At 33.1% G+C, this 16,708-nt stretch overlaps 1 protein-coding gene across 1 annotated transcript in view; it reads right to left on the reverse strand.

The window, feature by feature from the left end:
- Positions 1 to 16,708, reverse strand: part of RP1 (RP1 axonemal microtubule associated) — a 330,542-nt gene that overhangs the window by 35,538 nt on the left and 278,296 nt on the right. Inside the window, exon 24 of the mRNA XM_044682704.1 lies at positions 4,290 to 4,509. Coding sequence (XP_044538639.1) covers positions 4,290 to 4,509 — 220 coding nt within the window. The remainder of the gene's footprint in view (positions 1 to 4,289; positions 4,510 to 16,708) is intronic.

A 16,708-nucleotide genomic window follows, 5' to 3' on the forward strand; every position in this document is an offset into this window, starting at 1 on the left:
TCATATATATATATATATATATATATATGTATATATATATATGTATATGTATATGTATATATGTATATATGTATATATATGTATATACGTATATATATATACACACATAAAATGCTAGCCACTGTCCAAAAATATATATTAAAATATATATGTATCTACATATGTATTTTAAAAAGCAATTATAGGATACAGACTTTATTTCCTTTTTTAAAATTTCTTAGATGAATAGCTCAGGGGCATATTATTAAGGAATGGTCTCCCCTCTTAATATCCATATGGATAAGATATAAAGATGTGAACTAGATTAAATTATAGATAGTTGTTACAGTATAAAAAGACATTGATAAATTGAAATGCTTTTCAGGGATGATCATCAGGATAGTATTATTATATTTAGAAATGTGCCATGAGGTAATTGGTTGAAAAATTAGAAAAATATAACCTGGAGAAGAAAAAAAAAACCTTTGGTAGGGAGGAGATATAGTAGCAGTCTAAATATTTTAAGAGTTTACACGTCTAAGAGGATTAGATTTGTTCTTCTTGACCACAAAAAGCAAAGATAGGACCAATTGGTAGAAGTTATAAAGAGTAAGATTTTATCTTAACAAAAAGAAAAACTTCCTAACAATTAGAGCCATCCCAAAATGGATTAGTTGCCCCTGGAATCCCTGAATTATTCATTATTAGAACTTTCTGGGAAGGTTGGATGATTACTTGTTTCTGATTACTTGCTGAAGTAAGATTCCCAGTTAAGGTAGACAAAATAGTCATTCTGAGGTTCAATCTAAAGATATTTTTTACCTCTAAACATGCTAACTCTTCATATGAATTACAAGTATCTCTTTTCATTATCATTTCAGACCTAAAATTCTAGAAAACTGGACTGAGTCAAGCCAGGCTATTCTAAAGCTCCTATTTATTTGTCTTTCCTCATTAAGGAGAATGATCTTCAGACTGGAAGAAAGACAAGAAAAATGGTTCAAAGGGATTAAATCCAAGATCAATGATCGTCCTATGGAGAAACTGAAATATAGGATCAATTCTATTTTTTATTTATTTTTTAAACCCTTAACTTCTCTGTATTTGGCTCCTAGGTGGAAGAGTGGTAAGGGTGGGCAACGGGGGTCAAGTGACTTGCCCAGGGTCACACAGCTGAGAAGCGTCTGAGGCCGGATTTGAACCTAGGACCTCCTGTCTCTAGGTCTGACTCTCAATCCACTGAGCTACCCAGCTGCCCTTCGACTCTATTTTTAACACATTAAATTTAAGGTGATGATGGGGCACTTAATTGGAAACTTCCACTAGGGATTATAACTTGAAATAAGATAGAGGAAGAGACATGGACTTGGGAAATATCTTCAAAGGGATGAGAACTGAAGAGATTGGAGTAAAGAATACACATGCTCTGTGGTGAAAAGAACACTAATTTGGGACTCAGAAGATTTGACTTTGAATTCCATCTCTAAATCTCACCACTGTGTGATTTCTGTTTTTATATGTAAAATTATAGGCTTGGACTATGTGATATCTAGGATCCTTTCCAGCTCGAAATCTTAAGATCTAAAGACCATGCCCTGTGGCCCAGTGGTGTGAATTTTAAACTGGTTTTTAAAGTTAAAGATAGAAAATGATAGAGTAATAGGAAGTAATGCAGGGAGTTTCCTTCCACAAACTTTTCCTGATAGATCTAGAAAACAGTACCAGACCAAATCCTGATAAGAAATCCAGAATAAGTCATGATAAGTCTTTTTCCCAGTCCTGGTTGTCAAAAAGAGATCATCAAGGAGGTATGCGATACCACAGATGGGATTGGGTCAGTAATACACTTCAAAAGAAGCACTCTAGAGCCCAAAGAGAGATTGTACATTAGGACAAGAGGAAGTCTCAAACCCACTGGGAAGCATGCCCAGATTCACACCAGGGCACTGTGACAGGCACAGTGATGAGCAGCAGCTTTGTTGCTCCCCACCTAATCCTTAGTCAAGTAAGGGTTGCTCACCACAGTGGAGTTCCTGGGTAAAGAGGCTTTGGGTGGTTTACCAATAAAGCAGAGAATTTAGAAGCCAGAACCAACAGTAGTGTGGTTCGGACCTCAGGCACAAATCAGGGTCTCACTTCCAAGACTGAGCCCAGGCTGCAGAAAAATAAACAGGGCAGGAATCTCAGACCAAAAGGGAGCCTGCATATTCTATTGCTCCAAACCAACAGAGCTTCCTCTGTGGCTAATGGGAGCATAGTCCAAAAGCAGTCTACCCTTGCTCATACTAAAACTGATGTCAGGAACTTAGAGAGTTCAATAATGGGGGTTAGCCATCAAACGTTGCCCTGGATCAGACTTCTTTGGGAGCACTGAAGCTTGCAGGTCCCCAGTTTGTTCCTGATAACGTGAGATAACACAGCAGTTAGTACTCCAAAGAAAGCAGCAATAATACCAGTCCAGACCTTCTCTCCCAGAAGTGCCATACAGCCCAGGTCTAACATCAAGACTGAGGTCAGTAAATAGACTGGAAGAATGAGTTAATAACAACCAAAAAAAGAAACTCTGCATAATGAGTATCATGGTAGTATGGAGGTTTAAGACACAAACACAGAAGAGAATTTTTCTAAAATATCTCTAAGCAAAGCTTCAGAGGAAAGCTTAGCCTTGTTACAAACTCAACTTGAAATATTGGAAGAAATGAAGCAAAACTTTAAAAAAGAATTTTAAAATGTTTTTATACACAAAATAAGAATACTTGAGGAGGAAAAATGGAAAAGAAATGAAAGCTATGACAGAAAGAATTAGAATGGGAATTAACAAGTTAGCATAAGAACTGTGAAAATTCAAATGGACTAAATAGAAGCCAATGACTCCTTGAAGCAACAATATTAAAACAGAGTGAAAAGGTTGAAAAAAGTTAAAGGAAATATAAGGCATTTCATAGCAAAAACAACAGATCAAAGATAAAAATACTTGGAATCATTGTGTTATCTGAATGTCATGATAAAAGAAAACCTGGACATCATATTTTAAGCAATATTAAAGTTTCCCAGATCCTTTAAAATCCTAGGACAAAATGAAAACAGAAAAAAAGTTCCAGAGGTTGCCTCCTGAAAGAAGCCTTACAATGAAACCTGTGAACAAAAGAGGCAAAAAACCAAAGCTCTCAGTTTGGAGAAAAGATACCACAAACAGGCAGAAGGAATTCAAGTGCCAAGAAGCCACAGTCAGGATCACATAAATTTAGCAGCCATCACTATGAAGGAGTGGAGAATTTTGACATTCCAGAAAGCAAAAGCTTACAGCCAAATATAATTTAGTATAATGCAGAGGGTGAAGGGGATGGGGATAGAATGCATCTTTTTTAGAGAGAATATCCAAGTATTCTTGATGCAAAATCCAGAGCTGCAGAGAAACTTTGAAGAACAAACAGGAGTGAAAATAAAAATAAAAAGATAGTCACAAATGAACAATGATAAAGGACTAAGCAAGAATAAATTGCTTACATTAAATTTAGATAGATGATATAGGTGACCCCTTTGGTCCCTATAATCTTCAAAGTTCAAAGAGGGAATTCAGTTAGAAATGAGAGATTTTTCATATCTTAATGATCTTAAGAGGGGGGTTAAAAGAAAGGAGATGAGAAATATATTGGATGTTGAGAGAGAAAAGAAGGTTAGGGAAAATCCTCACACATAAAGAAGTGAACAAGTAAATATCTATACAAATGGAGGTAGATGAGGAAGAGAAGCCAACACTTGAAATTCACTTTCCTCTGAACTGGTCAAAAGAAGGAAAAATATACAAAGAGACAGAGGTAGATACGGAAATACATCTCATTCAATGTCCAGCCACAATTTCTGAGGAGTCATGGTAAAATGTGTTTACCTTTTGAGAGAGGTGTTAAACTTACAAATTAAGGCTTATTTTTTAACATGGTCAATGAGGAATATTATTTTGCTTGACTATACATCTTGTAAAAAATGCTTTTTTTGCTTTGTCAATGAGCAATAGGGAATACAAAGTGAAAAGAATCATTTTTATTTGAAAAGAAAAGAGAATTTAATTTAAAAAATGGATAAAATATGCAAAGTCAAAAATGGCCAAATACACTAAAATAAAAGGGATACTAATGCTTAAGACATACGATATTTATAATATCTATATAATATATAACAATAATATAAGCACAAGAAAACACAATCATGTGTTCATGTCGCTGTTGTGTCCCTGTTAAGCCCAAGTTTAACCTAAGTGTATTGAACCTTAGAAATTAATTAAAATCATAAAAGAGTTCACGAATACGTACCTGGCAAGGGTTTCTTGTTTGGCCTGTTGATAGCTATTTCTTTGCAAGTGTCTCCATCATTTTCATTCTCAGTTATCCAACAATCCACTGTGAGGGAAAACACCTTTCCAGTGTCTATTTCTTCAAGTTTAATTTCTTCCAAATACCAACTAGGATCTTTTCCACTATTGTCATGTCCAATGCGTATTTTATACAATTCACCAATATCTTTAAGATTAATCTGAAAGAAATTATTTAAAAAATTATACTCCCATCAAACATTTCTTCTTAATCTGAAAATAAAATCCCCTCTGTTATTGCTTTTTAAGTTCAGAAACTCATTATCAATTTAAAATACAAATATCTATACTACCTCAATAACAGTTTCTTTCATAGAGCTCAAGACCTAGAGTATTATGCCACCTATAATAAAATATAGAACTTGGAATCTTATACTCAAAAACTTATTCCTCAAATGCAGTTTGATGGGCAGATGTGATAGATGTTTCTCCAGCTAGCTGTTTTCATTGCATTTGGCCCAGCCCTAGTGTTATTTTGCAAAATAAATATATTATCATTATTATTTGAAAAAAATAAAGTCATCAAAGTAAAAACATTTTGCCATGTGATCTCTGTCTCTTTTAAGCTCCCTGGCTCCAGTAAGTTTGTGAGTATGACTGGCTCAAACTTCCTACATAACCAGTCATTAGGAAAATCTTTTAGTTTCTAGGTAAGCTAAGTGTTTCTTTTTTTTTATTTTTGCTGATTTAGGGACTGACTAATTGACCCTTTACCTCCAACCACAGTGTATAAAGCATTTGGTGATGACTAATTTGATAGGGAAATTCTAAGTCTAACCTAAACTAGACTCACCTAATTGGGTGAACATTTAGAGAAAAAGAGAGTTGGAAAATAGCCTTATTATATATCTCCTGTTTCTAAAATCTAGGCAAAAGATACAAAACAAATTAAAGTCTTTGGGGAAAACAACCTCTTAATGTATCATTATTTCGTAAAGTTATTAATCTCTCTCTCTCTCTCTCTCTCTCTATATATATATATACATATATATATATATTTTTTTTTTTTTTACATTGGAGAGCTAGGGTTTTACCTGTTTGGGGTTGAGGTTTTTTTATAGTCTTTCTTAGAGAAGCTAGGGTTTAGGGTCATGTATCTTTCTATTACCCATGAGTCTCTATGGTTGTGATCTCAACTTTTATGAGGAAATTGTTCATTTTAGTTGGTTAAATATTTATGAAAGCAATTATTTTCAAAATATCAATTCATGTAATTCTTCTCTTCATCTTCTCTTCTTTCCAATCTGGAAACAACCATCTCTTCCCTTCTTTTCCAACTATGTAATATCTTTTATTAGGGATTTTGTTATTTTAATAATATCATTGTCTAGAAACTTCAGTCTCTCTATTTACCTGACTAGAACCATACTCACATAATCCTTATCTCCAAAATGTCATTTTGGTGGACTTAAGTCAGAAAAATCCCCTTTTTTATATCAAAATCATTTTCCAAGAAACCAGAGTCTATACTTGCTAGATAAAAATTTAGAAATAGTGATTAAAATTGAACAACTTGCATATCAGTTTAAAGCACATCTCCATTTTATTGAAGATAACTGCAACCAGTTGCCATTATTTTTTGGCATCTGTATTTTTCTGACAAAGTAAGCATCACATTTCGATTCTAATACTTCATTCTCCAATATATTATATGAGGAAATAGCACTTGAGAAAATGAAGTTGAGAAGAATATTCAGACCAGAACAAATACACACAGAAGATATCTGTGCTAAAGGTGTCACAATTTTGTAAATATTAAAGATTTTGTGGTAAAGATATCTGAAAAATGGGAATATACCAAATGATTTAGGGGAGGGAATTGGGAATCCTGGCTGGCATAACTTTGAATAAAAGGCAATTGAGAAAACACTAATAACTACTGACTCATATCATTATTTTGCAAACATTTATGTAAATGTTCTAAAATGTAATGGAGGAATCCATGTTGAAAATATGAAAAGAGAACAAGCTTGGAAATACTTTTTCTTGCAAAAACCATACCGTCATTGTCACATAACTAAATATAAACTCTAATTGTATTTGTTGCTTGTTGATTTAAAAACAAACAAAAAAAACTTGTTGTTGAAAAATTTAGCCTTAAAAGTTTTCCTTGAACAAGGTACCTCCCTTTCATAAGGTAGAATCATATAAAATCCCTTGATAGATGAAACCACGGAAATAACTCTATAAAATGATCCTCTAGTTACAAAAAAAGTGAAAGGATGAGTCATATGTATCTCATTTCACAATATAATAAACATGGAAATGTATATTGTAGTATAACACATGTATCTCATTGTTACCTGCCATCTTGGGGAGAGGGAGGAGCTTAAGGGAGGGAGAGAACATAGATGACAAAAATATCAGAAAATTGATTTTTATAAATTACATTGACATCAAAAACTTAATTTTTTAATGTGAAAGGAGACCAAAGATATGACAATATTATGGAGGATACTATAAAGTGTGTAAATGACCTGGCTATTCCTGTTCCTGAGTCATATCTTGTTGACTCTAATAAATCCTATAATGATAAAGGATTCCTCAATGATATATAAGGTCTTCCAAAAAGATCAGCTACTAATCAAAACCAAAAAGACAAAGAATGTTCATTGTTTAGACTAGAACATACAACTGAGTGGAAGCCTAGTTAGTTCATCATTATATATTCTGGACCAACACCACAGATGTAAAAATAGTTAGGCTATCTTTGTGCCTCAACACAAGTAGTAATATAAGCCTAATCCTTTGTCCTAAAAGCATATGAAAACCAAAGGGAAAGACAGAAATGTTGAATTGAAGGGAGAAAGTGAGCTAGATTGAGGAAATAGCCCAGTATTGGCAATGATCAGAAATTATACTCAACGTAACCACCACAAACTCCTTGTTTTCTTAACATTGAGGCATATTAATGGTTAAAAAGAACAAAGCACCATCATGTCTGAAAATCAAAGTTCTGGATTACTCAAAGGGCAAAGAAGTTCACAATATGAATAGGCTTTTTTTAAATCCAGTCCCTATAATAGAGCTTCACAAATAGTTTGTGAAAATAAATGATTTTTCAACTGGATCACCATTACATGGGATGTGTGTACAGAAATAGCCCATTGTGAAATATCATGTACAAGGAGTGAAGAATAACTTGGATACCACTAGTATGTGAAATGATTATAGACTCATAAAATCAAAACTGAAAAGGATCTCAGAAGTTATCTCGTTTAACCCCTTTTTTTGCAGGTGAAATAACCGAGGCCCAGAGAGGTTAAATGAAGTATTTATCCAAAATCATAGAAGAGGATTAATTGTGATCTGCATCCACGTCCTTTAACTAAAAATCCAGCATTCTTTCCACTATACCACAGAGGTCAGCAAGAGTCATATAGTTCAGAGGACATGAATAGATTATAAACCATCCCACTTAAGTAACCATCAGTATTAACGAGATAATGACCAAATGAAGTATTGAAGACATATTTGTTTTCCTGAAGCCCAAATATTCTTGTGAGAGTTATCTTATCTGATGCTAAATCAATTCTTTTTTTATTTAAAATTTTTTCCAGATTGCCTATCCATACAATTTTTAACAATCATTTTCTTACAGTTTGTGATCCATATTCTCTCCCTCCCTGTTACTTCTCCCCCTCGTCAAGATGGCAAGGAATACTATATAGGTTGTACATGTGTTTTCATGTAATACATATTTCCATGTCCATCATATTTTGAAAGAAGACAGATATAGCTTGCACTTAAAAAATTCAAGGATAAAATAAAGTGAAAATGATATGCTTTAATGTGCATTCAGACTCCATCAGTTCCTTCTATCCTTGGACAAATTGTGGGAAGATTCTGTCATTTTTAAAATATGTAGCTTTTGTTATCATGAGTCCCTTAATCAATTTTCTTGAATATGAATTCTTCAAGTATGAGATGAAGACTTTATTTTCTTGGAAATAGTTCTAAAATTACTTAATTTCACATTGTTTCTAAAGTTGTTAGCAACATTATTATTTGTTTTAAATGAAACTTTGGACAATGTTCATTGTATTTAATGAACATATTATTAAATTTATTTAATAAATTTTGCTATTGATGTGATTATGGGAAAGATGGAACAAAGACTACTCTTTCTGATAATTAGAAGTGATTAGAAAATTCTATTCATCTAAAAGGTATGTGTTCCAATACAAAGATAAATAAGATTCTGGCCCTGCCTTCAAGGCGTTTACCCTCTAGTAGAGGGGGGGGGAAAGATTCACAAATAACTATAATACAAAATAGAATATGGTAAGCCCATAGGAGAACTAAATGCAAAATGTTTTGAGTTTTGCATAAATAGAGATCATTTCTTACTGCGGGATCATGAAAGGCAACATAGACAATGTGGCATTTAGACTGGATCAGGAGGAATTTTAATAGTTGGAGGTGTTTGAGATAATATTTGTAAAAAGTCCCTAATATAGTGCCCACCATGTAGATGGTGTTATATAATCTTATTTCCTTTTCTTTTCTCTTTCCCTAATGCACTGTTTGGTGGAACTATGAACTAGTCCTACTATTCTAGAAAGCAATTTGGATATCTGGGAAAAAGTTTCCTTTGACCCCACCACTTGACTATAACCCAAGGAAATCAAAGAAATAGGAAAAGGACTTATGTATACATATTTATAACAGCTCTTTTTGTAGTAGCAACAAACTAGAAAATAAAGAGATGGCCATCTGTTGGGGAATAGTCAAACAAATTATGGTATATAAAAGTAATCAAATATTATTGTAGTATCAGAAACAAAAAAATAGATAATTTTAGAAAAACCTGGGAAGATCTATATGAAAAGATGCAGAGTGAATTGAGCAGTACCAGGATAATAACATATAACAACACTGTCAAAATTTGTTTTGCTAGATCACAAATAAATTTACAGAGTTTTTTTTGTTTGTTTGTTTCTTTGTTTTCCCAAAGAGAGAGTGGTAATATGGTGCAAGGGGATTAGGAATAATATAGCAAACAAGTAAGCACTCTAAGATTTGTAAAACCCTTTACCAACATCTCATTCGATCCTCTCAAAAATCTCAGGAAGTAGGTGCTATTATCCCAATTTTACAGATGAAGAAACTGAAAGCTTCATGAGGTATATGGGACCTGAACTGAGCATTAAAGTAAGAGAAGGATTTCAGCAGGGGAATATAAGAAAGGAATGCATTTCAGGCAAGTGAGATAGCCTTCTTTAAGTGCAAAGAAGTGGAAGATAAAATAAAATCGGAAATAAGTGGAAGTTGCAGTTGCTTAAGACCTAGAGTAAATGAAGAGGAGTGATGTGAAATAAACCTGGAAAAGTAGATTGGAGATATATAATGGAAGGCTTGAGTGCTGACCTCATTTATTCTGTGGACAATAGAAAATAACTGAAGGTTTTTGAATAAACAATCACAAGGTCTTGTGCATTAGAAAATTACTTTGGCAGTTGTGTGAATGATGGACTAGAAAAGAGAAACTGGAGATAGAGAGACTAGTAAGCTATTATAATGGTTCTTGAAAGAAGTGTTAAAAGTATGCACAGGGAAGGCAGTGTATAAAGATGTGTTACGGAGATAGAATCATTAGGATTTTACAATTGATTGCATGGAACAGACAAAAGTAGTTGATAAAAATATCACCTGACAAAAAAAGACAGATGTTTATCTTCTGCTCACCTTCACAGGATACATGGGTCATTTCTACCAGGATAGAGAATAGTTCTCAATGATTCCTACTTCTCCATATGTAGGAGAGTTTGAAAGGGCAGTCACTCCTTTTAAACTCAACAAACTGAGTACTCTGTTAATAGTCAATCTTCCCTGATGCAGCTTTGACACAGCTCTCCATGTCTTATCATAGGATAGGAGACCAAGGGACAACCTACAAGGTTCTGTGCCATCCCAACGTTCTAGGTCTTTCAGCACTGACCTGGCATATGTGGTTCAACAGAAAGGACTGTGACAGAAGTACTATATGGAAAGGACCAAACTCCAAGTATGTTCCATGAAATATATTTTAGCCATAACCAAAGCAGGAAGGAAGATACCCTAAATACACCAGTTATAGATGCAAAATAGAAAGGCTACTTTGCTAAATAACCCTTGTGGTATCATCAAATCAAACACAAAACAGGGAATTATTTACACAAAAAATTGTTGGCCACTCTCATAGCCAACATCCAATGTCCAGCTTAAAAGAGATATTAATAGCAAGATCCCCTAGATGTTCCTGTACTATACTGGACATGTTAAGAACCTGGAAGACTGCTTGCTTGAAATAGCAAACCAGGTCAGGACTCCATAATCTTCAAAGAATCAAAACTGTCATTAGACCAAAGGGCAACAGAGAAATGTTTAGTGTGCAGAAGTAGGCTCTATCTTATTTTCAATCATGACACTTACAGGGTAATGAAAGTTCTAATCAGGTGACATACAATCAGATTAGATGAAGTAGACTGACTTCGCATCAATGCTGTGGGATAATAGATTGTGGCTACATAATCTACTATTAAAATAAAGATCCTGAAGTATCGAGTAAATATGTTTATATTTAGATCTTGATCTTTTACCCTGGTTTCCATAAATAAAGTGACAATATTATACTCTGATGCAACACCATAGAACAAAGGAAAGGAGGTTCATTTATTGAAGAAATATCCATTAAGCATCTATTATGTGTAGTGCATTCTCCTAAGTACTGAAGAAGATATAAAGTTTAGGTAAGAAATGGTCCAGCTTTTATGGAGCTTAAGTCTAGTAGTGGGCATAGATCCAATTCATTAGTCAGTATGGTATTTTATGGTTAGAGAATAAATGCATTAGTGTTTTATGGTTACAGGAAGTATAATTTCAACTAGCAATCCTCTGTTATGAAGTAGTATTAAGGAAGACTGTATTAATTCTATACCAAAGGTTAATCTCTTTCAAATATACATGTTTGAATTATGTAGATGTACATGTTTCATTTTTGTTGGCATGTACAAATAAAAAAACCACTAGGACGGAGAAAGGAAACTCTTTTGAGAACATACACATTTAAAATGAATTGCCTTTTATAATATGTAAGCTAATCTATCTTTGATTTAATGATACTTCTGTTCTACTGTTATATGCAGTAATATATAATCTATTCTATACAATAACTTTTGGTTCAATAAAATTAATATCTACTCAGCATTTACTATTGCAAAGTTCTTTTGCTAGTTTCTGGGGAAAAGAAGATAGACAAAGAATGCACAAATAAGTTTGAAATCTCATAAGGAATACAAGCTTAATGACTATCATGCAAAAATGGAACAAGTGTTCATATGAAACAATGCCAATTATCAGATACATACCCACACATACCCACAAACACATGCATGTACACATGCACACACACATGCACACACGCACGCACAGATTTAATACCAATGACTTCTTACCATCAATAGGAATGACTTTGAATTGTTTATCATTAGTGATATTAGATCTGCACAAAACAATCCAAAGTATCTTAATCTAAAGGGAAATTCATTCCTTTAAAATGAAACATACATTTGTCTCTCAAGACAATTTTCACAGTTCTCTTAATCTTTCTTTTTCCTTCTAGACTAAGCATTTCCTTTCCCTTCAACTAAACTCTCCTCCGTTATTAAAGCTAAAATGGCATGATCAATTACACCCTAGTTTCTTATCTATTTATCTTGATCAACCAGTTCTTCATTAGTCAAAATCTGATTCATCTATTCCCTTGACTTCTGAAATACCAAATTATCAATGGCTAAAGTAAAAAAATTATCAAATATTCTGATTTTTTGCAGAGAGAACATTTGAAGAGATGTCTAGGATTGCCAAAGTCCCTTAATCTAATAATCTCCACAATCTGAACCATTTAGAGGATTAATCAGCCTTTCTTTTGGCTAACTGAGAAGACTGAAGGAGTCAGCAATAAAATCATGTTTCTTCTTTTTTTTTCAAACTATACCCAAATACTCTACCTTCGGTAAGTGGAGAAATTGCACAGTAGATAGAATGTTGAGCATATGGACAATAGGAGTGTGGCCTTGAATAAATCATTTAACCTCTGTTTGTCTTATTTTCCTCAGTTGTAAAATGAGGATGATAATATTAACTACTACCCCAGGATAAAATGTGAAAATATTTGTCAAGCATTTTGTAAATTCAGAACCACTCTCAAAGGGCCACAAAACTATGTATACTCTTTGACCAGCAATAACATTACAAGGTCCATATTCCAAAGAGACAAAATAAAAAGGAAAAGTATATATGTGTACAAAAATATTGATAACAGCTTGATTTTGGGTGGCAAATAATTTGAAACTGAGGAAATACCTCTTGATTGGGGAACAGCTGAATAAGTTATGGTATATAGTGATAATGGAATACTATTGTATCATAAGAAATTATGAATAGGATGATTTCTGGAAAACCTGGATAGGTTTATATAAAATTATGCAAAATGAAGTGAGCAGAACCAGGAGAACATTATATACAATAATAGAAATATTGTATGATGATTAACTATGAAGACTAAGCTATTATCAGCAAGGCAAGAATCCAAGATAACCCCAAGGAACATATAAGGAAAAATGCTATTCCCAACCACATAAGGAAATGTTGGATTTGGAATGCAGAGAAACCCACATCATTTTTGTTTTTTCCTTTTTCCAAACTTTGCCTTTTATCTTAGGATCAATACCATCTATTGGTTCCAAAGTACAAGGGTGGTAAAATTTAGACATTGAGGGTTGAGTGACTTGCCAAGGACACACAAAGAGGTAAGTATACCATTTTTAGCTTTATTTCTTACATGAGTTTTTACATGTGTATATATTTATATATATATGTCTTCTTTAAAAGGCATGATATATATGTACATATGGGTTGCATGACAACACTGGTATAAACTATATCAGATTATTTAAGATCACAGAGAGAGGGAATGGAAGGGAGAGAATCTAGACAGAACAATATCAAAAAATAATTATTAAAAATTGTTTCTACTTGTAATTAAAAAAAAAACAAAAAAATGGGTTTGTAAGCCATAAAGAACTAAATAAATAAATGCTAACTATTTTTATTATATTTCAAAACTTAGATTGTACACAAATATCTTCTTGGCATATAACTGCTCTACCATTTCTTGTAGGATTTATTTTAACAAGGTATCTTTCTACTGTTATAATCCAATTATGAATTGCAGTCCATCAACTTTCAATAACAAACATAAAGACATATTTAATCTTAATTCAGTAGGAATCAAATGTGTCTTATTATCTTGATTCTGCACAATTAGGCATAGGCATTTCAGAAGAACATACTTCCTCCTATTCTCAGTTATTCGCTACTGTAAATTACAAGACCCTGCTACTATTATTATTCCCTTTGATACCGTCCCTTTCATTCCTTAGTGTTTAATGTAGCAGTTATATTTCTGAACATTAACTCCCAAATCCTTCATTTCAAATGCTGATCAGTACAGAAAATATCTAGGAAATTGTGTTTCTGGTTCTTGAACTTTGCCCAAGAATCCATGAATTCAAAACACACACACACACACACACACACACACACACACACACACACACACACACACAAACCTATTTTCTAACACTATTTCCTTAGCCTCAATCACATAATTCAGACACACAGAATCTCAGAGTTGAAAGGAATATTATAACCCATCTAGTACAATGTGTATTAGAATTTTTTCTTTATCATTTTGTCAAGTGGTCATCCAAACTTTGCAGAAAACCTTTAGTAAGGGAAATTCTTTTTTCCTCTCTTTTATTTGTCATGAGCTTTATTTGTAACTATTAATAAGATAGGGAATGTATTTCCATTTTTCTCTAATATGCTTTTTTAAAAATCAACCAATCAATAAACATTTATTAAGCTCCTATACCTGCTAGACACTGTGCTAGATTCTGAGGATTCAAAAAAGAAGCAAAAGACAATCCTTGCTCTCAAGGAAATTAAAATTCTAATGAGGGAGACAACATGTAAACAAATAGATAACTAATAGAGGGATGGCACTGGAATTAAGAAGGATGGGGAAATGCTTCTTGTAGGACTTGGAAGCTAAGGAGGTAACTGGTGGGAACAAAGGAGAGAGAACATTCCAGAAATGAGAGAAAATGTCCAGAGCTAAGAAATAGAATATCTTCTTCATGGAAAAGCCAAGAAGCCAATGTCACTGGATCAAAGATTATATATCAGGGAATAAGGTCTACGAGATCCAAAAAGGTAGGAATGACCTAGGTTATAAAGGGCTTTGAATGCCAAACACAGACCTTTGTATTTGTTCTATGAGGCAATAGAGAGCCACTGGAGTTCATAGAGTAGAGGGGTGACAAAATTGGACTGGTATTTTAGGAAAATCACTGGGTAGCTATATAGAAGATGAAGTAGAATGAGGAGACTGAAGGCAGGCAGAACTACTATCAGGCTATTAGAATAGTCTAAACATGAAATAATGAGACTTGCACTAAAGGAGTGGCAGTATCAGAGGAGAAAGATGGAGGTACATTGGAGAAATGTTGCAAAGGTGAAATCAATAGGTCTTGGTAACAAATTGGACATGGGAATAAGAGATTAGATCATATGTCCACTTCAAGCTTTTCTTAGAATAATGTAGCAATCCTAAGTAACTTCTTCCACATTGCGGTCCAATTTTCTCAGCAGTTTTTTATCAAATAGTGAAGCCTAATCCCAGTAACTGGGTTCTTTGTGTTTATTGAACACTATGCAACTAGGTTGACTCATATATTATTTGCAAATATATATCTAATCTAGTCCACTGATTGTTCCCTCTATTTTTAATGAATATTTGAGATTTACTGACCTGTAGAAATTTGAGATATAGGCCTGCTTCGTTCCTACTCATTTTCATTATTTTTCATGACTGTTTTTTGGCTCCATTGGAATTTCATTATTATTTTTTCTAGTTACATAACTTGGTACTTTGGCATGGGGATGAAGGAGCAAACTATTTTGGTGGCATATTAATGTCATAGAATACTATTATAGTGTAAGAAATGAAGAAATAAATCATTTTAGAAAGACATGGAAAGACATAAACAGATGCAGAGTTAAATGCAGAATCAGAAAAAACTGTAATGTCAATATTCAAAAAAATGAAAAAATGTTAAAGAATGAAACAAGAACAGAACAATTAATATAATAGCAATACTGTAAAAAGCAAACAGCTTTGAAAGGTGAAAAAATACAATACAATACGATACTCATCCAGGATTTCAGGAGAATAATGAGGAACCCATGCTTGTCTACTTGAGAGAAAGGTAAATTTAAGGTAAATAATAAGATTTAAGGTAAATAATAAGATTTTGAGGAATATATTTGTATTCAGCTAATGCATGCATATTTATATACATCATCCAGTGAGAGAATCTGATTTGTTTAGCCATGTATATTTGTTATAAGGAGTTTTTTTTCTTTTCTCTTTTTCTCCCATTGGGGTAGGGTAGGTTAGAGAAATTTTTTTAAATTATGTTAATTTAAAATAATTAAACATTTCAAAGCAGAAAGAATGCTGTAGATCTATGTCTATATGTTACATATACTTTATATATGTTGTTGTATTTTTAGTTTGTTTTACTTTATTACAAGAAAACTCTTATGGAGCAAAGTTTATCTAGAAATGTTTGTAATGTGAAAACATGTCAATAAAATTTTTTAAAGAGGAGAGAGAGAGAAGGTAGAAGGAAAATGAGAAATAAGGGAGGGGAAGGAGAGAAAAGGGAAAGAATGGTGAGGGGGAAAAAGAGATGGAAGAGAAAGGAAAGAGACCTTTTTCTCTCTGAGGCATCCAGAATAGTCCTAATTGATAGAAAGCTTTTCTTTGCGTTAGACCTAAATCTGCCTTAATGTTCAGTCCACATATTACTCAAAATTCTTTTCCTTGGTATTAAGCAAAACAAATGTAATACTTCTTCAATATCGTATACTTTCAAATAATTGTACATAATTATGATATCCTTATTGGATCTAATGGGGTAAGCATTACAGGTTTTGCTTTAAGACTTATGGAGATTTGCTCTGAATTAAATTCAAATGGATTTGAATAAAAATTAAGATCCTATTATGTATAGAGCACTATGGTAGAAAAACAAAAGCAAAAAAGGAAGGAAGAAAGGAAGGAAGGAACTAAATTGTCTCTACCTTCAAGGAGCTTACATTCAACTGGAAGTAGTGATGCTTAAGGACTGAGGAAGTGTTATGCTAAAAGTTATGCTTATTAGGAAAGAATTGCAATGTAACCTTGTCTAATTCACTTAATGCATTTATTTAGGGACTGATAACTTCATTGTTGATGAGGAGAGAAGC

This window comes from Gracilinanus agilis, chromosome 1 (genome assembly GCF_016433145.1).
Source record: "Gracilinanus agilis isolate LMUSP501 chromosome 1, AgileGrace, whole genome shotgun sequence".
Lineage (NCBI taxonomy): Eukaryota > Metazoa > Chordata > Mammalia > Didelphimorphia > Didelphidae > Gracilinanus > Gracilinanus agilis.